At 36.9% G+C, this 27,186-nt stretch overlaps 2 protein-coding genes across 3 annotated transcripts in view; both read left to right on the top strand.

Annotated features, from left to right (window-relative positions):
- The window catches only part of LOC142344830 (dynein beta chain, ciliary-like), a 270,411-nt gene that overhangs the window by 141,370 nt on the left and 101,855 nt on the right, over nt 1-27,186 (top strand). The gene's annotated exons all lie outside the window — the stretch shown is intronic.
- Nucleotides 2,268-27,186, top strand: part of LOC142344304 (dynein beta chain, ciliary-like) — a 50,088-nt gene continuing 25,169 nt past the window's right edge. Inside the window, exons 1-17 of the mRNA XM_075395891.1 lie at nt 2,268-2,310; nt 3,426-3,637; nt 4,370-4,609; nt 4,884-5,051; nt 5,420-5,536; nt 6,449-6,616; nt 7,140-7,243; nt 7,550-7,645; nt 7,830-8,193; nt 11,487-11,635; nt 12,087-12,196; nt 12,518-12,759; nt 13,721-13,856; nt 14,396-14,721; nt 15,084-15,250; nt 15,783-15,930; nt 16,342-16,538. Coding sequence (XP_075252006.1) covers nt 2,268-2,310; nt 3,426-3,637; nt 4,370-4,609; nt 4,884-5,051; nt 5,420-5,536; nt 6,449-6,616; nt 7,140-7,243; nt 7,550-7,645; nt 7,830-8,193; nt 11,487-11,635; nt 12,087-12,196; nt 12,518-12,759; nt 13,721-13,856; nt 14,396-14,721; nt 15,084-15,250; nt 15,783-15,930; nt 16,342-16,538 — 2,987 coding nt within the window. The remainder of the gene's footprint in view (nt 2,311-3,425; nt 3,638-4,369; nt 4,610-4,883; nt 5,052-5,419; nt 5,537-6,448; nt 6,617-7,139; nt 7,244-7,549; nt 7,646-7,829; nt 8,194-11,486; nt 11,636-12,086; nt 12,197-12,517; nt 12,760-13,720; nt 13,857-14,395; nt 14,722-15,083; nt 15,251-15,782; nt 15,931-16,341; nt 16,539-27,186) is intronic.

The following is a 27,186-nucleotide window of genomic DNA, read 5'->3' as shown; positions in this document are numbered from 1 at the left end:
TTTGTGACTTGTTGTGTTTCTGATTTTGTGGCAAGACAACGAGAACGAACCCCAAAAGTTGGGGCAAGCCTACAGAAACCAAAAAATTTTTATGCAAATCTTTTTTTGTTAATTCCAAAAATCATTATTTAAATGAAAGTGTAACAAAGTCTCAAATTTAGTTCACTAGACAAAAGATGCGACCCCTCACTGCTGCTATTAAGCTTCTTGATGCAAGAAATCCGATAAAAATTGACAGACCTCTCAAAATCCTTATTTTTGTGTTGAAAAATGTTTGAAAGTCATAACAAATACAAGCTTTCATTTAAAATACCAGTCTTGTTTAACTGAACTCCTTGCGATATCTTTGGTAAATCAGCTGTAGCTTTCATCAGCAGAAAATAGTTTTGGGACCAAAAAACAACAAAAACAGGACGAACTTGACTTCAGACAAAAAATTTGCAAATTTAGTGTAAGCTTTTCACTGGAATTGTAGAATATGTATATTGGGCCGCGATTGCACATAAGTGATATATCTCATTAATCGGCCACAAATTTGAAATTATCCTGGTCATTAATTAACATAACGATGGAAATGGCAAACATGTTTTGAAAAAGACCCCAATAGAAACCCAATTCCAACCAAATATTAACAACCCCAATACAAACCAAAAACAAACCAGATATAACTCCAAAACAAACCAATTTTTTTAAATGTAAAATCCACGTTTAAACAAAAGGTGGTTTTGCGATTGTTGCTCGTTTCATGCAAACACTTAATTCTCCTCCTTGCTTCAAGTTTTAGTGAATTAGGTCTTTTTAGGAAAAAAGATCAATAGTTACAAAAACTGTGAATTTTGGATAATTGTCGAGTTTAGCTAGCATAAAACTGGCAAAATTTTAATTTCAGTACACTCATTTCAAACGGGAAAAAATAGCTCTCTAGAGTTTGACAAAATTTGTGTCAGCAGGTTTTAGGTTTGTACTTACAGAGTTAAAGAAAGTATTCTAAAGAAGTATATGTGGTGCCATTTTTGATGAGAAAAAAAGGTTTGGGTAAAGTTTAGCCGAATTTTCAGCAAAAATTTGGATCTTACAGTGCAGCAACACTTCTTTGTCTTGGAAAGTCAAACCAATAACAGGCTTTTGTAGAAATATTGGGGGCCAAAAAGCGGGAAATTTGAACCAAAACCATGGAAATCAGTCAAATATTTGCAAAACTTCTTGAATAAACCCCGATAACTCCTTGGAAAATTCGAAATTAAAAAAATTTTTTAACTATATAGATTCTATGCTGGGCATTCTTCTTAATGATGCCACTCACAACTCATACCAATGAATGTGTCGATAGGCCAAAACTGATTGAGCAAAAAATCTGTTGAGGATATGGTTCCTCCCCCACTAAGTTGGGTAGGAACAATTATAACACTGCGACTTTAGATGTGAACAATTTTGACTCCCGAAATTGATTTATGTTTTGCCAATTTTAGCTTTAATGTGATCCAGGTAGGTTTGGATTGCCGAATACGAAAACTTTTCTAGCAGAATTGGTCACCGAAATATTAAAAAAAATCCCTGAAAACCACTCTCGCTTCTGTGAGGTTTGATTCAACAAATTTTATGAGATACTGTTAACAAATACCGACAAAAGCCTTGAAATTTGAATTGATATACACAAGCAGATTGAAGGTTCGTAAGTCCACATAAATTTACTGGTGTGGACATGGTTATCGTTGGTCAGATGTCAGTTTATGACAATGCTGTAATAATTTTCCTTTTTTGCTATTTTTATTGTCTTTTTCATGGTAAAACGTGCATATTTGATGGACGAGATTATCGATCCTAAAATCTTCCAGGTGGCGTTTAATGTTTTCCAATGGTATCACTTCAGAAAATGCCGTCTTTTGATCAGTTCTGACTTTTCAAAAGACGGCATACTGACTTGGATCAGATGATTGAACCCAAGATCTCAAGTTGAACAAAGTTTCAGTGTGCGCTTGCCTCTGACCGATGCCCAAATTTGCCATGTTTCGCATCACTCATAACTGAAATTCGATTTGTTTGATCTGAACACTTCTGTCCGCGACCCAAATCTGTCTGGACTATATTGGCTTAGCTCTGGAACCCTGTTACATTGGCCGCCGTAGGAACTTTGTGAGATTGATTTGATCATTGAATTAATAAAGGATTACAATGGTTTAGTATAAATTAATCAGTTTTCAGTTTCAAGTTTTTGTTAAACTGACTGTTCTTCATGATTTCTGATGTTGTTATGGCTGAAAACTTGCATGACTTTTCTTAACCATGTCGAATCAGTATCGGGCACAGATGGTAAATAGTGCACATATGGCAAATAATCCACTGGGCATTAATGTCGATGACATCGCCGGCCCCATTTGCAGGGTTGCAAAGAATAGTCGGATTCCGTAAAGACGATGCTTTGTTAGGTAGAAACTTTGTAGCCAATAAATAATTCTCAAGAAAATAACTGAGGGGAGAAAAAGATGGTTACAAGAGATAACAAAGCAAATCATTTTAAAATCGGCGTTTCTAACTAACGGAGCGGATAAAGGCAAAAAATTTTAATACCTGAAAATTGCGACACAAGCGAAAAGGGCTAAAGCGGAGGTTGCTGCGGTGTAGCAACTTCCTACACAGCGCGAAAACGAGATTCCTACCTGTTGCGGCCTGTGCCTACCTGTACCTAACCGTACCTACCTGTACCTGAATATTACCACTCAAGAGTGACGGACCTTTTAATGTACTGGATTTTTCAAGTCATTTGTTGCTCGACAAGTAAGTGATGTGACTTCACATTAACGATAGTTTAGATTTCTGCAGGAGGAATTTATGGAAGCTGAGTGCTAAAATGATGTGAATTTGTCCGTTGAATGTGAATGTAGTTTCCTTTACAGAAATTTTACTTAGCTTGAGAACGGGGCGGATCTTTTCACCATATGCAGTCTTTAATTTGACTGACCGAACAACTTTATCCGAGCCTGGATACACTTCTATTACCTTTGCTAGAGGCCAGAGACCACAAGGTGTGAAATCTTCCAAAATCCAGACTAAGTCGTGAACTTTTGAGTTCTGATTTACTTTATGCCATTGTTGGGCGCCAGAATGTTACATTGGCCGCCTTAGGAACTTCGTGAGATTGATTTGATTATTGAATTAATAAAGGATTACAATGGTTTAGTATAAATTAATCAGTTTTCAGTTTCGAGTTTTTGTTAAATTGACTGTTCTTCATGATTTCTGATGTTGTTATGGCTAAACATTTGCATGACTTTTCTTAACTATGTCGAATCAGTATCGGGCACAGATGATAAGTAGTGCACATATGGCAAATAATCCACTGGGCATCAATGTTGATGACAAACCCCATCTTTTTTATTCTTTTTTGTTCTAGTTATTGTTAATTTGGATGGCTTTATTTTGGACAGGAATCGCCGAGGCGCGTGACATCTCAGTTCACCTGAAGCCTCTAAAGTACAGACTGGACTCTCTGCAGCAAGAGGACTTCAGTGACGTCATTCCCCAGCTGAATGCGAGCATGCACTGCATAGGGATGATCTGGGTACACTCTGAACACTATCGCACTCCTGGCAGGATCATTGTGTTACTACAGGAGATGTGCAACCTCATTGTATCAATGGTCAGTGCTCTATTGTCCATCAAATGACCCCCCCCCCCGTCAACGTTCGAAAAGAAAACAATGATGGAAGGCGGAGGTTGGTATATGTGTTTTAGCCTACTAAGCTGCTAACCGAGAAGACCAAAAATATCAATTACTGACGGTCATATTCAACCGGCGAGGGAAGGGGAGAGGGAGGTGATCCACTACTTCAATTCTGCTTTTTCTTGCCATAGCATGTCCATTTTTCTGCAAACCCGGCTGTTTTCCATAGATGGGAAAATTTTTGTTGCGTGTCAGTGTTTTTTTCTGCGCTAGTTCCACCTCAATCTGCTCAAGAAAGATGTAAAAACGGTGAACTGAATTTTCTTCGGATTCCAATCAATTCAATTCTTCGCAACATTTCTTAAGCTTTTCAACGGTTACTCGGCTGGGGGTACTCTAATTCTGAACTGTGTGCGTTTGTCACTAATTCTAATCGGGGTATTCATGTCTTCATTTTAGAAGAATAGAAGAAAACTAATTAATAATTACACCCCCCCCCCCCCCCAAAAAAAAAAACAACAAAAAACTAGCTTGGTGGGTATACAACTCACTCGCTATTTTCTACATAGTACTATGCTACATAACAACATATAATTGGGGGCGTAAAAATACTGGGATGAAGTGACATAAAAACCATCGGGGGGGGGGGGGGGGAGGAGGGGAGAGAATAGATCCTATTTTTCTTTGGTTAGTTGATTGCTTTTACAGTGCCGTTCGTTCCTGGACCCATACGAAGTGTTCAAGGGAGAGATAGAAGAGACCACACACAAGATGTGCAAGGCGGTGTCCAACCTGGCCTACTTCCGCAGACTCTACAGACAGTACTCATCCGGGGGCAAACTGGCAAAGATGTTCAAAGATGGAAGTGAGCCTGCATTGTGGACTTTCCCAGAAGATCTCGTCTTCTATAAGTTTGACGCGTTTGTGGAACGAGTCAACACTGTTAAGGTAAATTTGACCGATTCTTCCCTCCCCGTTAAATGGTGATTTTCAATTGTATAGAACTTAGCTTACAAAACCATTTGCTTTCGTCAGAGTTGAGCAAAGGAAGCTGTCGTTTTGTTTTACTTTGTTGAAGCAGTCAACATTATTATGAGCAAAAAAATATCGTAGTTATACTTTAGTGGTCGTTTTGATAAAATGTCTATCCTGAATGCGGTTTAGAAAACGTTAGATTTTTTGTCAAATAAACTTTTGTTGATAAATTGATGTGTCCAATCAGGGTCTGATAGAGCTCGCGGTGGAATTCTACAAATTGGAGAAGGTGGAGTTGAGTGGAGTCCAGGGGAAGATGCTGTCCCTACAGGTGGCAGGACTCTATGAGGCATTCCAGGATCATTTCAAGATATTCACAGAGAACAACTACGACAACCTGGACCCAACCAATCAGGTAATAACTACCCAAATTGGGGTCACAGTGTCTTAATTGTATTGCAAACCAGTTGGAGCTCCCTTCCCACTGGATGTCCAGACCTTCCAAGATTTTCGTGCGTTCATGTCCAGACTTTTTTCACGTTCATCCAGGTTTCCACGCCGTGTATTTTAAAAATCACGACGCCTCGGGTGCGTTCATTCCGGTCTGGTCATACAGATTTTCGGTCCACAACTCAGCCTGGGCTGTTTTCTAAATTAACTATTGACAGTGCTAATTTAGAAGAACTGAATTATAATTATTTCAGAAAAACAGACTGCCAAATGTTTCGCTTAAGTTTGCATAGACTTCGTCTAAACTGAATATTTCATTTTGTGGCATTTCAGGTGTTCAACAGTGACTTGAAGAGGTTCGAGGAGAGGATGAGGGACCTGGACAGGAAGTTGGGGTCCGTTGTCTGTCAGGGATTCGACGACTTGGACAACGTCGAGGACATATTCAAGGTTCTTAGCTGATTTCTCTCTCCTGTCAATGGTTTAGAACTAAAAATCAGCAGTTTGCAGAATTTTGGGCAAAAATTTACTGATCTAAGATTTATTTTGTTGTAACATATTCATTAGAACTTTAAACGAGTCGTATATTTTGTGGACACTGCTGCCCCAGACATTGCAGAAACGTTATTTCGTTAATTACGTTCTAAATCTTGTTGGGTCATCTTACTCGTTTCTGCATCTTTAGTATGAGTCTTGTAATATTTTCGTCAGAAATTACAACACTACTAGTCCTCTTTTAAGAAATTACAATATCAAGGCTTTCAGCACGATTTTTACCGAAAATTACAACAATTTGTTTGATCTTAGCGCCGTTATTATTGAAAATTTCGAATGATATTTTTAAATGAGTATTCTAAAATGTCTGGGGAAATGGTACGAATCTTCAAAATTTTCAACCTTGCAATTTCTTCGCCCTTTTGTGTTGACTCATGTTTCGGGGAAAAAACACCGTTCAATTTTAGATAGGAAGTGGCTATTGAAGAGACTTGACTATTGAAGAGCTGTGCGTTTAGCGCGTTTGACCATGCCTCGCGGGCCATAGCCATGCCTTAGCGATCCGTGGGATGTCATATGAAGATGTCACAAACGAACAATTTATCACAACCAAAATTCACATTTAATTTGGGGTTTATTTCCGTGGGGGTTTATTTCTTTGGGGGTTTATTTCCGTGGTGGTTTATTTCCTTGGGGGTTCATTTCCTATCTAAAATTAGGTGGGTTTTTTCCGCGGGCTTTTTTTCCCAGACCCATTGGCTCTTGTTGTAGGGTTACAATGGTGCTGGTGTATTTTTACCTTGATTAACCGTATGATAGTTACCATTGGGTTTATGATGATGTTGGTTTTTGTTTGTGTGGTTGTAGATGGTGGACTGTTTTGGGAATGTGCTGGAGAGGAGAGCTATCCAGGGGGAGATGCAGAGTAGATTGCCACACACTATCTCCATGTTCAGTAAGGAACTGGACAGAGTCAAATTGATGTATGATGAACAGATCAAAGCCAAAGATACTGCATACGACAGATACGTCCCAGTTAGCCGATATGATTTTTTTTGTGTTAATAAGAGTTCTTATACTTAGAAAAAAAACATGCTCTGAGAGATCTTAATTTTCGAAATTTTCGAATTTCAATAATTTTCAATTCACCTTATGCATTAAAATTAGCAAATTTCATAGCAGATCCCTCGTTACTTCAGCACAATCTGCGCATTTCTCTAAAATGGAGTTCAATAATTAATGTGAACGAGGTGTTGATTTGGCCAGGAATACATAATGCTTCGGGGAAAAATTGCGAGATATTCACATTTAAGGTTGTCAAATCTATCAGGATCGATATCTTCTTTGTTTTTTGAAAAGTATATTTTTGAGACTACCAAACTTCCTTTTCTAATTAGAAAAGAATGTTATATGAAGAAAAGAACTATTTTTTTCTTCCCTGTCGCTTTATCTCTGTTTTTTTTTCAACAAGAATTATTTCCAAGGCAATGTAAATATTACCTTATATACAATTTAGGCTTTTATACTCTCAACAATTAAACGTGATTCTCATCCACAGGTGCACCGCAACATGCCCTCGGTGGGTGGTCAGGTGAAGTGGGCGAGGGAATTGACAGACAGAATCACAAGACCATACCTCATGTTCAAACATCCCGAACGAGAGTACGTATGCACGAGACTAACTTCTCGTCTTTTCAATCCCGTTTCTACAAATTCAACCAACTGTTGCCAACTTGGTCATATTTCTCTGAGGTCAAACCAATCTTTAATGCGGTTAACATAAAAAAGAAACTTCACAAGTGTTTTGCTTTCGACAGCTTAGATGCACATTACGATAGATTCCACGATGTTTTTTCTTAAAACCTCGAGGCAATTTGACTTTGTTTTTTTTCTGTCCCCTCAATGCAAGTTGCGTAATACTATCTCAAATCATTTTTATTTACTTTTTGTTACTCGTTGTTGTTTTAGAGACGAGTGGAGGCCCGAGATGGTGAAGTACATGGACCAGGCCCCTGGCAAGGAGATCCAGATGAAGTTTAAGGAAATGGTCAACTTGCTCACCAAGTAAGTGGTGACTCTTTAACAAAGGGCATCGGTAGTAATGGTTTGTTCGCTGGGATTTTTCGAGCACTAGATCAAAAATTATACTCTCCTCTCGAGATCCTTAGAATTTTAGCCTGTAGACAATTTTTCGTGTTAGACGAAGGATTGAACCTATGCAAAAAATGAGATTTGATGAAAAATTTAGTTACGAGCAGGAAGTGTTTGACGAATGGACAAGAAGTGTGACAGAGAAGACAGATTTCAACCTCAGCCAGCCTCTCTTGACCAGATCAACTGCTCCAGTCGCTCTTCCTTCTGCTAGAACCACTACACTCGAGGCGGGTGGAATCACAGGTGCAGTCCAGTCTCAGCAACCGAAACCCGTGCCCACACAGGAAGACGGTAGTCATGAACAGCAGTCGGAGCCATTTACCAATGATGCAAATCAGGAGCAGATTATGCATGTGACGCCACGAGAGCTTGAAAAAAATAGTTGCAATGGTGCTTCAGCAGGCAGGCTAATTGCTATTAATTCCGATCCAAAGACAGGCATCGGATACATGAACGAGGTCAGTTCTCCCATTATCGAAAAAGTATTCTATGGAAAAAGAAAACGTGAACTATTTTTTAGAGCTCTTTCATTAAGAACGTGCAACTTCGCTACAATTTTAGTCAATCATCTTGCTATCCTCGGACTGAAGCTTATTGTTGCGTACTAATTTAGACGGGGATGAAACTTCGTCTATAGAAATTTTGATGGCTCCTTATTGTTGTCTTTCTGAACGAGCCTTGTGTCTGCCTCCATTCAAAAGCGTGAAAATGCAGTCATATGTTTTCTAGTCTATTACCCGTTCTCTCATTATTTCGTAACCTCTCCTTAGCTAATTAACTACCCTTGATGCTGAGTAATCAGTGCTGCCATACAAAATTTTCAATCGTGTATTGTTCTAAAAAGATTCAATCTATAGTAACTGTGAATCAGTTATTGCTTATTCAAAACACTTAGCTCTTAATGTTGAAGTAACTGTTGGTGAGTGTTCTCCAAAAATGCAGTATATTTTTACTTACAAGATAAACCTCATTTTCTGCTATTTAATTCAGTTACTTAATCACGAAATTTCACAAAACAAAAGTGTTTACTTGTGGCTTTTTGAAAAGTTTGAAGTAAAACATTTTTAAGCTTACCATTTTGAGTGCATTTTATTTTATTGATATTATAGCGTGTCCCATAAAGTTGAAATAAGCGATCGTTTCAAAAGCCACAGGTTTGAGTTCAAAAGTCAAAGTTCAAATTTAAAACATGTAGAAAAAATTGATGAATGAAAACTTAATGGAGAAAACGTTGACATTCAAATATGCACATTGGTGCTCAATTGCACATTTTTGGCGTTTTTCGAACGTTCGCTTATTTCAACTTTATGGGACAGACTATAACATTGAAATCTACAATATCATCTAAACGAATGAAAAAACTAATAGAACAAATTTTTCAACAGTACCTTTAATTTTGAACAATGCGCAATTTTGAAAAAAAAACTCAGGCTTGCCAACTTTAAACATTAAGTCAAATTTAAGGTCTTATAAATTCTTTTCCAAATTTATTTCTGAAAATTAACAGAAGTTCTTCAAAAGATCTTTGAAAAGAAATGCAATAACGATTTTCCAATCTTGGTATTTAAAAAAATTAGTGTTTAATTTCAAAATGCAAATGAGTTTAATAAAACTTTTTTAAGACTAGTGCAAGCCTACACTTTTTGTTTTGGAGCAGAAATTTGTCCACTAATGCGTTTTTGCGAACTATAAAATCAAGCAAACAGCAGAAACTAAAGTTGTTCAACAAACATAATATTGGCTGAATTCAAAAATTTTGGATTCTGATTCACCAAGGCAAATTTTATTATGTTTTTCATCGCTCTGTACAGTACTGCTAGATAAAATTTGTTGTTTGCTTTCCATTAATGAACAATTCTGTCTTTTTTTAAGATTTTCATAATTGTTCTCATAGAAACGAAGCTTTAAATTGAGCATGGCTATAATGTAGTATTCTTGGTTTTTCGTTTGTCATCTAACTCTCATTTTTTTGCTTAAGAATTTATTTAGGCGGACAACCTCTAAATTCGTTCTGTTTATTGAGTTCTTCTCTTTCACGGCAGCTGCGCGCAAAACGTCATTCGTATCTCTCGCTAGTTGAAATTTTTAGGTGTTTCCCGTCCCGTGATTACCTGTTGATTGTGCGTGATTTAGGCATCGAAATGATTTTTGGTTTTCAAAGTTCAAGACTGATGCATTTAAGAAAAAATATCAGAGAAATCCATTTCAAAAATTAACTTCTCGTAAAAAAAATACTGAGGATGGAAACTGAACACGAAATATCATTTTTTACGATAAATTTTTCAAATATCATTTAGGACGAATGAAAAGAATATGACAAAGAAATTTCGTTCTCAAAGCTTCACAGAATATTTTTGCCCACAAGATATTTTGTCAAAGAAGGCAAGAGAACTTCAACATTGACATCACATTTCTCGAGTTTCTTATATATTTTTTTTTGTTTTCTCAAATTTTCTGTTTGCTGTTTTGAATCATTATTATGTTGAATTTATGATCGGCTGTAATTTAAGATTATAGACTTCTCCGAAATCTTGTTTGGAGCTTTTTCTAACCTCTACAACTTGTACGCTTGTTTGTTGTAATTTTATTGAAACTATGTTATAAATATGTGGGTCATTTCACTGTTTTATCAGTCATTTATTTTTAATTGGTTTTGATTGGCCGATCTGTCGGTACCGAATTTTTCTTATCTTTTAGGAAACTGGTCATCTAAATCTTACTAAACAGATTTCAGTTACATCAAGGAGAATAAACTGGAAAAGGATTAAACACGAATAGCATGCCCAGTTCAATTGAACAGATAAAACTGCGCTGGAGTTTAATGGAAACGAAAATTGCATATTGCATCAGCAAGCTCGACAACACAATCGATGTTTTGTGGCCGAGAGCGGATCATATATAGCGGATAAAAACAGCGCTCAAAATCATATTCGATTACCAGAACAATGAGCTAATCTGAACCTAAAAGCAATGATGTTACGAAGAGTGGAGAGATTCTCGATCCAATGCTAAGTATCGCAGGAAAGCGATTCTTAAATAGATCAGCCTTTTTTCTGTTGATCCGTTTTACATTATCGGCACAGTGGAAGACGTGAAGAAATTATTTTGAAAAGTTGATCATAAATCATTTTTCTTTCATCTTACCATTATGTGATTGCTTTGCTCATAGAACTTACCTTTGTTAGAAATTCAGAGAACTTCAGGTGTAGTAGTAGAGACAAGAATAAATTTGGAAAGGTGGGGTTAAAATGAGGTTAGATCATGGAACCTCTTTCATTTTTTTCACTACACCAAAAGGTCAATCTGAATTTTTGTTTAATTCCATTTCAATTTCACAGTTCATCAACTAGCTAGCAAAAACGCACAAAGGAAAGAACGAGGCAAAGTATGGATCATAAATTTTTTAGTCTGCCTGAGTGTTTTCACTACTTGAACGAGCCAAAGTCTGTATCATATAGCATTTTGGTCTGGACGGGTCTTTTCATGAGCGTTTTTGAACGAGCACATAAACGCACCGAAAATTTGAACGAGGCAATGTCTGGATCATAAGCATTATTGGTCTGCCTGGGTATTTTCATAGGCAAAAATGGTCTGGATGGGTGTTTTCATAAGGACTTTTGAACGAGGACCTCAACCTGGGCGGAGAACAAACGATATGAAAAACAAATTTTCATTTTCCTTACTGTTTTGGGGGTTATTTTTGTCAATATACTCGGCTGGGGTGGTTTCATTTTGTTGTGCACTGTTTTAGTTGATAGCTGTGTTGCGTGAGGTGAAGTACTTGACTATTCTGGGGAGGGGAGAGGAGATTCCATCGAAGGCCACTGACATGTTCCAGAATGTGGACATGTATCTCAAGTACTCCCAAAACCTGGATCTAGTTGTCACTTGCTACAACAGGTCAATATTATTCTTTTACGCATATATAGCATGGGAACTGTAAAGTGACCAATATGGAAAAATAGTTTCATCATTGTCGTTCAATACTGTCGCTATTAAGTTCTGTTGTTAAGTACTGGTACAGATCCAGAATTTTGAAGTAACTTCGTGACTTCTGGGAAGTCACATACTCTTGCCCCCCCCCCCCCAGTGTTTTATATGTCTCCCAATTACAATTTAGCACGATTCTATGTAAAAATTAGCACGTGCGCCTGGGGTCGTAAAAGCTATATACCCACTGAGCTTGAGGGGGGGGGGGAGGGGCAGAATAGATCCTTTAAATCGCAAACTGCTATTTTTCTTGTATATCAATTCCCGTTTGATAAGAGACTTGATCACCTGGACTACCTGCACGTTAGTAACATAGTAGCAGTTCAATTTTGATTGGCTGATAGTTTCTTTATTTTTTCAGGATTGTAGAGAGTAGTACTGCGACTATTGGTGCTCTGATCAAGGGAGAGATGGATGAGATTGACGAGACACTTAGACAAGCAGAGACTGAACTCAATTGGAACAGTCCCAGTTAGTCCCTCTCTAATTTGGTCACAACTTTGGGTATCGTGATATATCTTTTTTTTAGCATAGCCCTAATTTCAGTGACTTGTACATCTATTATGCAAAATATTGTTTGAGATCAAAAGTTGATGTCTCAGATAAGGATTAGGATTATAAATCTATAGCTTAAACTTAGACATCAACTTTTAAATGCCTCATCAGATTCGTGATTTCCCTTTTCAATTATGAAAATTAAAATCCATTTATTTTTGTTCGAAAATCATTTCTAACATGAGTTTATACCATTTAAATACTGTATAGCAGAAATATTGTCTTTTTTCTGTTTAGACGTGTGGTCCTACATAGACAGCACCCGTGACGTCATCAACGATTTATGGACTCGACTTCAGGGTGCAGTTGGGAATGTGGACAAGATAGGGGAAATTGGGGACACGTGGCAACTGCCTCTGTTCGAGAGGAGGGAGGCAAAGGCTGAGAACTTGATAGAGCTGGAGAACAGGGCAGAAAGGGTGCACAAGAGATACGATACCATCAGGAAGAACGGACATACCATACACCAACTCATACAGGTACCCTTATCAGATTATTACTAACTAATAAATACTTACTATAACTCACAAAGGTGATATTATCCGTCCAATAACATAGTCCCATAAGCGTGCGTTCGAAAATTGCAAATTATACGTGCTCTTGCAATTCGAAGGCCTATGGCAATCAGATCTCAGATGCATTTCATCTGCTTGAGTGAGCTTTGAACCATGAAGGTTGAATGCTACCCGGGCTTACCACACAGAGTGTTTCAGTACTGAACCTGTGGATTTCCTTATTAACTTGTAAAACCAGTTCTGAAACAGCTTGAAAAATTGGTCATTATGTCCAGAAAAAAAACAAAACAACTATTCAGACTGTTTAAAGTAATTTCATAGTAAAAATTTGTCTGTTATCATAGAATTATAGTTTCGTAACAGGCAGTGATACCTTAAAGTACTACCTATCTCTTGTTTATCTATACGCTCAAGTGTTGGTGATGAAATGATGAATTGTGACCCTAGATTGCTGGATATGTATCTCCTTAGTATTTGCGTCTCAACAATAATAGAGACTCACAGATTTTGCAAAAGACTACCTAAAAAAAATCGTAAATGCCGCTGACTTCCCAGCTGCTAAGCTGTGTTTTGTACAGTCCAGTTCCTAAATTTGTTTTTCTTATTTTATGATTCATTTTTGTGACTGATTTTTTTCTCTATTACTGAAAATAACATTTTTTAAATGTGGCGATCAAGTGAGCCGATAAGCAATGATACCAATTGAAAAAGAGATTAAAATCCCAAAAATTTTTGATCTGGCCTCATTACAGATTTTCCCTGGAGGGCTATACTCGAACCTGTGGTTTCCGGTTTACGTCCCACGTCCATGGGAGGCGTGGTCATGTACAGTGGTCCGATGGGGCTCACAAACCATTTAATGGCTGATAAATTATAACATAAACATGGTTGGAACTTTATATGCAAAAAAAATTGTCATGTCTAGGAAAACCAACACCTTTTGCGTGCGGATCCTTCTTCCGAGGAGTGGAAGAGATATCTGGCAGAGGTGGACCAGATGGTGGCTCTCAAGTTCAACCACTGCATTGATGTCTCTTACATGTTCTTCCTAGACAATACAGGTAAACAGACTTCTGTATTTTCAAACGTTATTTCCAAAAATGGGCTACCATTTCTAACTTAGTTGATTGCAAACCTTCTGGCCTACTGGTTAATACTTCAAATATACGATCAATCTATTCACTCTTTTCGTGTGATTTCTTTCATAAATCTATTTGTTGGTTATGGTTAGACTGCTTGATTCTGATTAAGTCCGGTGATTGGTGTTCGACTCAGATGAATGTCTTCATGTGATATATGAGCTCTTTACACAGATAAAAATATATCTTTATTCTTTCAAGCGAAAGTTTAGGGAATTGCTAGAACAATTTTCGGGCATAAAATTGAGGGAATGAGCTACAATTTGAGAAGGCAGGGGCGTGACCGAAAGTTAGACCAAAGCTTTGCACAGACTTTGTTTTAAGTCTATGAATCCATTCTTGTCCTTGGCCCAGGTCTGTCTGGCCAATCACTGTATTGAGTTCGGATCCCACGCTGTCAAGTAATAAAGCGTTTGTAAATATGAATAGGGGATACTGGGGCTGACACCTATTTTGCCTAGATGCTTCGAAGAATGTTCACCCACTATTCGAGGTCAAACTCGAGTTCCATGACATGTGTAGTCGATTCCAGCCTCTTCTCGAAAAACCAGTTCCCAAAACTCCATGCTTGCCTTTGAAAAGTGCCCGGGCGTCAAAACCAGTAACCCCTGCACCCCATACAAATGAACCTCTATTCAGTGATCTGGTCAATGATCTGATCTCCGATATCCTTGACATGTCAACCCTTGTGCCGAGAATCACATATGAAAACACACAAAACAAGAATTTGTTTGGAGCGAATGGAGAAAATAACCTGTATTCAGAGGAATCTAAACACAACAATGAAGTCAGTAATGTCCGCGTTGAGATTTTTTTGTTCAACTGTTACCGTGATAAGGAGGGGTTCAAATGACTAAAGTGTTACATAATTTCTCGTTTTGACTGCTTTTCACAATTTGGCATTATGCCAATTTTTTCAGTCTAGGTCACTTTTTTCCGCCTTATTGGCGTGTTATGAAGAATGTTAGTGGTATAGAAACGTTGTCGCAAACTGAATTATTTTTCTTCAGAATGAAAATATGTAGACTTGAATATAGATTAACAAATTTTACATATTAAAACTTTTAAAAATCTTCTGAGAGTTTTCGCTTCGAATTTGCTGGCAAAATTTTAGACGAGGCAAATCTCAACGTGGATGGCCTTATATAGAATATTCCAAATGATGCTGCTATTATCGGAGGACTTGCAGTTGAGGGAAACGGCTACAAAGATCTTATGGAGGAGTTCGAGAAATCTGAGCAACATCGCAATGACTTTCTTAACAGAGTCCCTCTTGCTTGTGACAAAGCACTCAAGTTCAAACAATCTCTGGAAAGGTAGATTCATGTTCTCTCTTTTACCCTTCGAAGGGGCGGACATTAAAATTTAGATGTTTCAATGTCGATCAATTTGACAATGATACACTACTTGTCTCAGTTTAAGTTTGCACTTTATGTACATTTTTCGACATAATGACTTGTATAGCATAACGAAACGTGGAATGAAGCATTACAATTATAGGGTTGCAATAAATAAGGGTTGAATAATTAAAATTTGTGATGCTACAACGCGGAGTTCAAACGCCCACATGCAAATTTTGTCATACCAGATCTGTAAATTACCAGAACCTACAGTGACACATATTTATATAAAGTGTCAGATTTTAAAACGTGAAAAGTTCGTGTTTCAAGGAAGGCTACGTGACTCTGCTGAAATCACATAGAATTCGAAGATAGTTTGTTCTCGGATAATGCCAGAGATTATTTTTCTCAATAACTTAATCAGAGCTGCGAAAGCTATACAAAATGAATCAGTCACAACTTTGATGTCAATATGAGCTAGTTAACCATGGGTTTCGGGGTTTTGTAGGTACTCCTACCTGTGGAATGACGACAGAAGTGAGTTTATGAACTCGTTCCTCACTTACGGCAGAGTAGTCACAGCTGACGAGATGGACACTGTAGGGGCTGAGAACATTGAGCAGAGTGCTCCTACTCTCGAGCAGTTCAAACAACAGGTATTCATCTACATAATCCCTCGTCAACAATCTCTTTAGGCTAATTTTTAAGATCTTGCGAGGGTCATGCAAGATATCTAGTACCAAATCTAAAAAGTCTGACAAGACTTGTTAAGAACCTTGTATGATCTTACCACAAAAATAGCCCATTTTGGCTAGAGCCTTGCAAGAATAGAGGTAATCTTGCAATATCTGTACAATATGATTACAATTGTCGCAGTGTTCTTGCAAAAGCTCCGCTGAATTTGTATAGATTTATAGGTCAATTATTTAAACATCTAAAACACTGTGTACTGTTTAGTGGCACGAACTTGTAAAACTTGTAATACTGGCAAACACTTGGCACATAATGTCGTTTTTTTCTTGTAGATTTTTTCAGAGTTCTTAGTAATGAAAAACATTTTGTTTCAGATCGACCTGTTCGAATCCCTATACAAGGAGATAGATGACCTGGACAACTTCCAGGTGTTGGACTGCTGGCTAAGAGTGGACGCGAGACCCTTCAAACACGCACTGTTGAACACTTGTGCCAAGTGGGGCTATATGTTCAAGGAACACCTGGTCAAATATGTCACAAACAGTCTTAGTGAACTTGCCAGGACTATCAGGTCCGTACTTCATTTGAACAAATCCCCACTTGACAATATCCGTCAAAATGGGCTGAAAAAACCACCCAAAAACGCTGATTTGTACGCTTTAACGCACAAAATACACATCAGTAGATTTTTTTCTGTATAATGTCAACTTTTATTTAATTCAATTGAATTCACTATGACGAAAGACATTGTGGAGATCCATGAATACAAACGTACTTCACATGATCATTGTCTTTATTTTTTTAATTTTTCTTCATCTAAGTGTTAAAAGCGACAATTTTTCACTTTCAAAGACGGTCAAAAACGATCACAACGGTTGAGCGGTTGAACTGAACGGGGCACTGACCTTTTTTCCTAAATGTCTTTTCTCCGTAAAAGAGTTACCAATTTTTACTTTCTTGGGCAACTTAATCTCAACAAGGAGACTCGTTAATGTGCGTTTGCACGTGATGTTCCGACCCGCGCTCAACTACGTTTTTGACATAACTGTCAGCCAAATGAAGAGATAACCAAAATTAGATCTTTGAGTTTAAAAAAATCGTTACAAAAACTACTAAATAAATTACATAATGCCATGCTTCGTTACAGCGCTTACGAGATCTCACACCATTAATCAGACTACGCAAAATAAGCAAAAACAAATTTTTTTACGGCAAAAATTCAACATCTAAACTTAAACGCACCTAGTAACAACGTCAAAATACGATCAGAAGAAACCTTCCTTAACTACACAAATTTACTTTTTCGTTACCACAAAGCAGATGGGATTTTATATTAATGAAACCAATTAGTTGACAAACAGACGCAATAATGAGGCGAAATTTAAACGTCAATCAATATTTTTTTAAAACAAATACTCTCAAGCTTGTTGAAAACCATTAAATTCTAAAGAAAAAAATTTTCATAAATTTATTAAAAAGTCATAACGAAACCAAAAGTAGAATCTGTCGTTGGTTAGACTAAGCCTCAGAAACGGACCAAAGATGAAGAAAAATTGAAAAAATTACAAACGATTTGCGAAAACACAAACAAATTATTGAAGCCATTAAAATCTTTCGCTGTTATCTCTATAATGTCTTTTGTTTCAAATGTTAATTAAACTATTTCAGTTAAAACTATACTGAAAGAATAAGTATGCTCACTTGGGCCTAATTTGAAAATCACTGGGATCTGTTATTACGCGAATGTGCTCAAAGAAGAGAAACTGGAACACAAATATTGACCACTGAAAAATTTTTCATGAAAATGCATATTTTTCAACAAACAAATCCGAAATTACGGCGTAATATTACTAACTACTTTAAAATTCGAACTACAAAGAATTGAATGGGGCCTTCAGTGATGAGAGTTAGATACAATTTGACAAATATACTAACAAAAACATTAATAAAAACATATGGAAACAAATAATATCATAGAATTTAAGGCTATTTACAGCCCTCTACGACTTCATAAAAAACGGTTGAAAACAGCAAATTGAAGAAAAAATGATAAAAAGAGTCGAAGTCATTAAAAATTGAACTATTCGTTTAAAACTTTTCCATTTTCAATTGAATTTTTTAACAACAATCAAATATGATCTATTGAAAGTTTTCTTTATGCAAATGGGAATCAGCACTAATAAAATAATGCGTTAACGTTTTCAAAAGATCCAAAATTATTTGAAAAAAAAATTAAAAAATAAAAAAAATTATGAAAAGTTGTGGCACTCAAGTCATAAAGACAATAGAAAGAAGATAAAAACCGCTAACTAGGTCAATTATGGTTGCAGTTGAAAGGAAGGGATCCTGTGAATAATGATACTATTTTACAGTTCATAGAAACTAGCTTAAGATGGATTAATTTTCAAAAAATTAATAATCGAAAAAAATATTTTTAAAGTCTTAACAGCCATCATCTGTCCACTCAATTTACTATATAGGTGCACTTACTGCTCATTAGGAAGCCTTTTGCATTCTTGATTGACGAATTTAGGTCATAGGACTACAATTTTTTTTAAAATCTTCAATGGAAAATCAAATTTTCAATGAAAATTTTGAAAACTCAGAGTCGGAACCATAAAAAAATTGAGCGATTCCCTAAAAACGATATATCTGTTCTTTTGGAATCCTTTGAGTGTAAATGAGGTGTGTCATGAACAAAACCTGGATTTGAAGAGTGACTAGTCTCCAAGTGACTTGAAAAAAGTTACCCTATCAGACAAAAACTACCCTTTTTATTTAATGGCCTTTCATCTGTTAGAAACACAAGATTGTTTTGTTTGTAGCATAAAAGGTAAATGTAATTTTGAAATCATATTTGTAAAGAAAAAAAACTGAATATGAACAAAAAAGTGAATAAAATCATGCCAAACATCATGTGTTCATACAAAATTTTAAACCTCGATATTACTCGAGAAAAACGAAATTCAAAAAACAAGTTTTTAATTCAGAGCTCTACGCTGGACGAGCTTTTTAATGACACCACTCATACTTCTCTACCATGAATAGATTGATCGGCAAAAATTTTTCGAACAAAAAACCCATTTGAGTATATAGTTCCCCACCCCCCCCCCCCCCCGCACAAGTGCGGTCGGAACAACAAGGGATACTTTATCAAACCATCATGTTTGATGATGAGTTTTCCTAGAATGCGTAGAATTCGCTGTATCCGATAGTCAGGTTTTAGGTACCAAATGCCGTATTTTTTTCTAAACCCGAACAAATATTTATGTACTTATGTAAGGACTTACTTTGTAAGTGGCAAATAATTAACGAAATTTAACTTTTTCCATTATGATCAAAACATTTTTTTGCTAATGGAACACTCTTTTAGAAAATTGCAGTATAATGCAGTGACCAATACAGTTCAAATTTTTTCAGCCAGAAAATCAGATATCAAGACCTTCTTTCTTACATATTTGACCATGACTCCAATGATGATTAAAAGCTAACAATATGTTCTCGTGTTACAATAAGCACATCAAAAATATTTTTTCTTGGAGTTTTCGTTGGTTTGGCATCTTAATTGAAGTATTAATGCCCCTTGCTATACTCATACACAATGAGTATAGTCAATTGAATTTCAAATGGCCTCGCACAAACTGAGATAGGCACTTGCGCCGCGAATGGTAGGTTTAGTTGTTACTTTCAACTAGAAATTTTCTAGATTGGGCAATCGCGGTGCGATTGACTCTAACTGAACTAATCAGCTCAAATGAGAAGCGTTTGCAAGAATTAAATTGAACTGAGCGTTAGCGCTGCAAATTGGAGAATGAAAGTTAATGATGATACAAATTATGAAAGAAAGTTTGTTCAGGTTTTAATCATACATAAAGGAAGCAAAGTTTGATTTGTTTACAACGTGAATGAATATATATCCGGTACAGATGGAATGAACAGACTAAGCTGCTAAAAATGGGAGGAAGTATATAGCAACTGAACTTAAGTGGCATTCGCCCTTCAAAAGGAACTTACAACAATGAACTAATTTAAAATACGGATAGGGATACATGAAGGGTATCCATTGCCGTATGACATTTCCCCCTCTTGGAGAAAAATAAATTACTCATTAAAATCAGAAAATTAATAAATATTCACCGGTTACTAAGTAATAAAATATTAAATAATAGGTAAAAGAAAAGTTTATGAAAGTTTGTTTTGTCTAAATTCATTCGCTGTCGCTATTTTCAGCATTTTCAGCCTGAAGAACTGTCATCTCCCTCGGTTGGTCTTGCGAATACTCAGCTCCTTCATTTGACTCTCCCACAACTCCAGTATCCTGGTAAATAGTGTAGCCTTCTGTGCTACGAACTTTTTCGACAATTGTTTGTGATTTTTGGGACTTCTTTTTCATTGTCCTTTTGCTTTTCCGAACAGAAGACGTGTCCGAATCCGATGTATCACTGACCGTGATTTTGCGTTTCGAAGTTTTCCGCAAGATAGGTGTAGGCTGTTTTTGTACCGATGAGGCTATTTGTGCCCCAGATGGTCCTGCTGTATCCGACGATGCCACTTTCGGCGCGATTGGACTGAAATTTAATATTTGTGTGAGATCGGGTCGATTTTGGAATGCCTCGTCATATTTCGGGTTTCTCTTTGGCACTCTCATCTTCAATGATCTTGCAATATTGCTAGCTGTAGATATGCAAGATCGTCCCGAAGAAACGACACTCACATCGTCTGTTTGTTTCCTATTGCGCTTTATCTTTTTCTCTCCAGTATTTTTTCAAAAAAGATCTCGTTTGTGTTGCTGAATTTTTTGTTCGAGAGTTTTTTCGTTTATTTTCTTTCGGCGTCGTTCTATGTATTGTGCTAGCTCCATTTCACGTTCAGCCCGCGTCCTAAATTTGGCGATGTCCGAATTCCTAACCCGTAATTCTTGTTTATAGGGTTCTTTGATGACACTCGTCGTCGGACTTATTTTGCACACTGTGCTGCCAGGTGCTAATAACTCATAGAGGCCATCCAAATTCTTCTTTTGACGTTGGTTCTCGTGTATCTTGCGGGCCAACTTCACCTGCACGCTACGTTCGGAGCAGGGAGTTGCGCGGTGAACGACGTCTGGCTTTATGAAACGATCTTCCCCGTCGTTTCGTTTCTCTTGTTCTGTTCTAGCACGGGTACTTGCGGCGCAAATGACTCGTTCAATTTTTGTGTCAGAACAAAGAGTTGTATCCGCCCACTGTTCATCTGTAAGATAGGAACGACCCGGGATTGTATCTTCGTCTAAATAATAATTAATGATTGCATTATAGTTGAGATTTTTACTATCAGATTTAGTTGTAATATTTGATTTAGGTGTATTACATTTTCTACCGAAGTGTGCCTCAAATGGTGTGATTGTTATTGTTTTTTGTTTTGATATTCTTAGTCGTTGTATTATTGCTTTCAGTGAATTTTCTTAATTAAATGTTTTATTTAATTGTGATTTCATGCAAGATAATTGTCGTTTAATTGTTTGAATGATACGTTCTACTAATCCGATTGCTCTATGGTCATTTGCTGGTGCATATATAGGTGTAATATTATTTTCTGTACGAAATGTCTCAAACTTTTTTCCTGTAAAACATCTAGCTTGATCTAGTCTAATAGTTCTAGGTACTCCGTGTTGATATATATAGTAATTTAAGAATTTGATTACATTTGGACCTGATGCATTATTTACTATTTCTGCTGTGGGGTATTTAGAATATCTATCTATACTTGTAATAAAATATTGTTCTATGCCTTTCTCATTTAAAATTGGGCCACCAAAATCTAATTGTATTTCGTCATTTGGTTCACTACATTTAGGTAGAGGTGTCCATTTGCGGTGCGGAATCACTGATTTAAGGTTCTTACCAATTTCTGTGCAAGCTTTGCACTCACTGGCCTTTGCCAGTATGTCTCTGTGGATGTAGGGCCACCAGATATTTTGAGCTAAAGAAAGCATAGCGAAACTGCCTGGATGTGAGGAATGAATGTCTTCCAACACCGCATCCTTAATTGATTTTGGAATCGCAATTCTCTCATCTAGGCAGACACACCCGTGTTTCACGCTTAGATCTCTCCAATACGAGAAGAGATAAGGACTGATCTCTTGCAATCGTTCCGCATGATTTCTAATCACACAGTCCCTTACTTCTTTCGGTATCGCGTCTTTTCCAGTCAGTATTGCTAGAAACTTCTTACTGAACACTTTATTGAGTGTCTCAGTAAACATTATGTCCTCGGCCTCGTCTATCATACTACCAGTTGGGGTTTCTGTATGAGTTGTTGCATTGGATTCGGGTGTTGAAGGTGTCGTGTCGGAGAAAGTTATTCTCGCCTTAGTAGGGGTCGATTTAGAGCGGGTCGCTTTGGCCTTTGACATCGTTTTGATAATATTTACTGAATTATTTGATATGAGAGGTTTATTGTGTTTATTCACAAAGTAGTGTTTCTTAGGCAGGATTTGGGCAAAAAGCGAGTGATTTTTGTGTAAGTGGTATTTATACTTGGGGATTTGTGTTTTCGCGCTTAATTTGGTGTTATTAGGTGTATTACTTGACTTATTACCATTAATGGGCTGCATTGGGGATAATTGTTCAGATTGTTCACATTCTTTAATGTCTAATATTTGCACCTCTTTTGCAGCAAATTTTTTAATGGAATGTGAATTATTTACTTTACGGTGATTTGGTACAAATTGTAATTCTGTAACTTTAGGTGGCATTTGCGACGCAAATGGATGTACAAAATACGGATTAATTTTAGAATTAGTATGTGTTAATTGCGGTGCGAATGGAGTTTTCGATTGTGAAACAGTTAATTGTGATGCAAATGCTTTCTTGCAATTAGGTGAATTATCACTTTGTGATATGGTTAATCGCGATGCGAATGGTTGTGTTACTTTTAGTGAAGGCAAATTTGACTTTAAAATGTTTCTAAATTTTTTAGTTGCTGTTTGTCTATTTGTAATTAGGTGTTTCATTAAATCGCGGATTTTTGAAATTGTTGCTACAACAAAATGTTCGTCGTATGTAGATATCTTTTTAAATCTGGCGAATGGGTTTCTGGAAATGTAGTCAACGAGTCCCATCTTTGCACCTGGCATACGCTCAATTGTGAAATTTTACGGTAGCAATCTGTCTATCCATCGAGACAGTCGACTATTGTATGACTTGTTTGATCGGTGTTCTTTAAGTATGGACAATAGAGCTCTATGATTTGTCACTACCGTAAAGTTTTTTCCGTATAAATAGTATTTAAAATAATCGATTGACCAAACTATCCCTAATAGTTCCAATTCATTGACACTGCAGCGTTCTTCCGTTGAATTTAGGAATCGTGACGCGAAAGCTATTGGTTTCCAACCATCCGGTGTATTCTGTTCTAATGCTGCCCCCAATCCTGAACGAGAGGCATCACATTTTACACGAACGTCCAATTTAGGTTTGTAATGCCTATTTTCTGTACTATTTGCTATTTTTTCTTTAATCTGATTAAAATGTTTAGCGTGTTCGTCTGTCCAGATGAATTTTACTGATTTCTTTAAAAAAGGTCTAAGTGGATGACATAGTTGTGCTGGTGTGGTATAAATTTGCCAATGTAATGTACTGACCCTAGAAATGATCTAAGACGTTTTAATGTTGTTGGTGGTGGTATTGTTAAGATTGCAGCTGTTTTGCTTTCTAAAGGTGATATTCCAGTCTGTGTAAATTTGTAACCGAGTCATTCTATTTCTGATTTAGCAAAATGACATTTCTGGAGGTTAATTCTCAAGTTATTGTCATCTAATTTCTTTAGACATTTGTGAACGTAGGCTAAATGGTCTGCTTCAGTGCCGGTACTAACGATTATGATATCGTCCAAGAAACAATATGTGTTTTGCAAGCCTATGAGTGTGTAATCCATAGCTTTTTGAAATTCTTCCGGCATATCTGTAAGTCCATAAAAACCAGTTTTGAATCTATATGTACCGGTAGATTCTCCACATATGATGTTAAAATTACAGTGTTTTGCTGTGTCGTGATGTAATTTTAGTTGACTATATGCATACTTTAGATCTAATGTGGTGAAATATGCTTGTTGGCCGTTTTGTGTATCTGTAAGGTGTTGTGAGATGGTGTCGATTAACATTTCAATATTAGGCATTTGGTATTTATTTTTATGTATTGCTTTATTTAGTACTTTAGAATCTAAGGCTAATTTTATCGACTGATCTTTCTTCACTGTGATTACAATCGGGGAGATGAAATGTTCATCAGAGCAACTAGATAGTTTTTCGATATGACCTTCAGTCTGTAATCTTTCTAATTCGTCTGATACTCTAGGTTGAAGATTTATCGGAACACGTCGACCTTTTTGATGCTTTGCTGTGAACTTTTGATGAAACTTTGATTTTGCTACATGTGTTTTAGATAAGCCAATTCTTGATACTAGATGTGGAAATTGTGTCGCGATTGACTCTTTAATTTTACATGAAGAATTATTGATGTTATAAACACATTTACCAGTTTCTGGTTGTTGTTGAACAACTGCAAGTCCCAATGTAGTGAACAGATCTCTTCCGATGATATTTTTGTGTCCATCATCTACCACAGTCAACATTGCTGATTTGTCTTGCCATTGATTGTAGACTACTGTGGTTTCCAAGTGCCCAATGACTTTAATCGGCTCATTTGAAAAAGTTTTCAAATTTCTTCTTTCCGTTGACTCTGTCCATTTGGCTGATTTTGTAGATCTGATGATTTTATTTGCTAAACTTTTTGTGATGATACTTACAGCACTTCCAGAGTCGATCATAGCAGATGTTTTTATTTCGCCCATTTGCACTTCCACGTTCAATGATTCCAATTGATGAACTGAATCCGAAGAAATCGCCGCCACATAGTCATCAGAATCACTATCGTAGTTTGAATCGTACACCTGTTCGTACAATTGTTGGTAGCTCGTTATGTAGTTGACGGATTCTTCATCATCACTTTTTTCCGGCGTCTGATCGATTTGGTTTACATTTGATTTTTGGGTGTTCTGAATTGGATTCTGTGACTTTTTGGTTTGCGACATTTTCTGGCGAAATGACCCATAATACCACAGTTATGGCATTTATTACCATTCGCAGGACAAATCTGCTTATGGTTGTGGCTCCAACGAAGACCACAATCCGTACAAATACTCGTATATGGAAAACTTTGAGGGACAGTTGGGTAGCGTGTGAAGTCTCGTTTTGTTGAAGGTCCATTCGCGTTGCGATTGCGTACTGAGTTATTATTGATGAAATTCACAGAAGTATTACCTGACATCAAGTTTTAGTTAATTTTCTGCTGATCCTGCGCTCCCATTTCCATTTGTATGGCTATCTCCAATGCTTTTGGTGGTTCTACTGTTTCCTTCAACAACTCTTTCTGGGTCTCGTGATCAAGCATATTTAATATGAATGCATCACGAATTAGTGTAGTTTCTTCACTACCAAGATTGCAATTCTCCGCCAATTCTATGAGACGGCCGTAGAAACTTTCTACCGACTCTCCTTTTTGCTGCTTACACGAGTAGAAAACAAAGCGAACGTAGGTTATATTACGAACCTTTGTGAACGAGTCCTCCATTGCCCGCCACAAATCTTTAAAGGGTTGTTTCTCGATCTGAAAATGAGGGTATTTGCTCTTGAAGATCCGCCGTCCCTCTGTACCAATGCTCAGATATAGCAACGATATTGTCTTCTGTTCACAAATTCCCCACGGTTTGTCTCCACAGAGGATCCCGATTTCTTCAACCTTTGTGCAACGATTTTGCCAGTTTACTTTCAATTGCTGGTTTCGAAATTTACGATCTCTTTCTGTTGCCTGTGTGTGGTTTTCCACAGGTTCTTCGTAGGTAGGTTCAGGCGGGTAGGTTACTGTTTTTGGGGGATCATTCAACAGGATGTCCAATTGTATCCCTTCCTTAGCAAGTAGAGCCAATTTCCATTGCTGCGTCCATTTGATCCACGTCAGAGGGGGGGGTTACTGTCGGTTTCTCCCAAAATGCTTCTATATGAAGTGGTGTTTTCTTTGAGTCTGCTGCTGACTGCGCCATGTTATACTCATACACAATGAGTATAGTCAATTGAATTGCAAATGGCCTCGCACAAACTGAGATAGGCACTTGCGCCGCGAATGGTAGGTTTAGTTATTGCTTTCAACTAGAAATTTTCTAGATTGGGCAATCGCGGTGCGATTGACTCTAACTGAACTAATCAGCTCAAATGAGAAGCGTTTGCAAGAATTAAATTAAACTGAGCGTTAGCGCTGCAAATTGGAGAATGAAAGTTAATGATGATACAAATTATGAAAGAAAGTTTGTTCAGGTTTTAATCATACATAAAGGAAGCAAAGTTTGATTTGTTTACAACGTGAATGAATATATATCCGGTACAGACGGAATGAACAGACTAAACTGCTAAAAATGGGAGGAAGTATATAGCAACTGAACTTAAGTGGCATTCGCCCTTCAAAAGGAACTTACAACAATGAACTAATTTAAAATACGGATGTGGATACATGAAGGGTATCCATTGCCGTATGACACCCCTTGTAGTTAACAATCATTGAAGGTGAGTCAGGCAAAATTTTTGGAGCACAATTTGTGACAGACGCATAACTTTACTGAGTACTGGTTGCACAAAATATAGCCAAAATAATGCTAAAAGTATTTGCCGGAGGAATTGAAAAAATTGTATCGAGGGATTGGAATTTTTGAATATGGGCTATTATATTAAAATTTGTATGAGTTGATTAAACGTAAATTGACTCTGAGATCACTAATGCTTCAGCATTTTTAAGAGCAACTGTACTACCTTGATGCTTTCAATTTATGTTCACCACTCTTCGGACTACATTTTTAACGAGTTTTTGGATGAAGTTGCAAATAAATTTAAAAGAAGCTGTGCAAGCCAGGTATCGCACGATTTTGTGATCCGAGATTGTAAAAAAAAGATTGCAACAATTGATACATTTTACAACTGTAATTGCGTCGTTCAGCATAATTTTTTTGGCTTTTATATTTGCTATTAGCCGAATTGTTCATGTGATCAAAGCAACATTTGCATGGTTTGTTCAAAATATTCGTAAAGTATTTGTTGATCAACAGTTCTGTTCACGGAATTACTTGGGTTCAATTCTATGAAAATTCTTGTAAACTAAAAACTTGAGCGTGATCCGAATTGAGAAATGTATTGA

Source organism: Convolutriloba macropyga, chromosome 8 (assembly GCF_964194025.1).
Source record: "Convolutriloba macropyga chromosome 8, txConMacr16.3, whole genome shotgun sequence".
NCBI lineage: Eukaryota > Metazoa > Xenacoelomorpha > Acoela > Convolutidae > Convolutriloba > Convolutriloba macropyga.
This window is presented reverse-complemented; position numbering and strand designations above follow the sequence as displayed.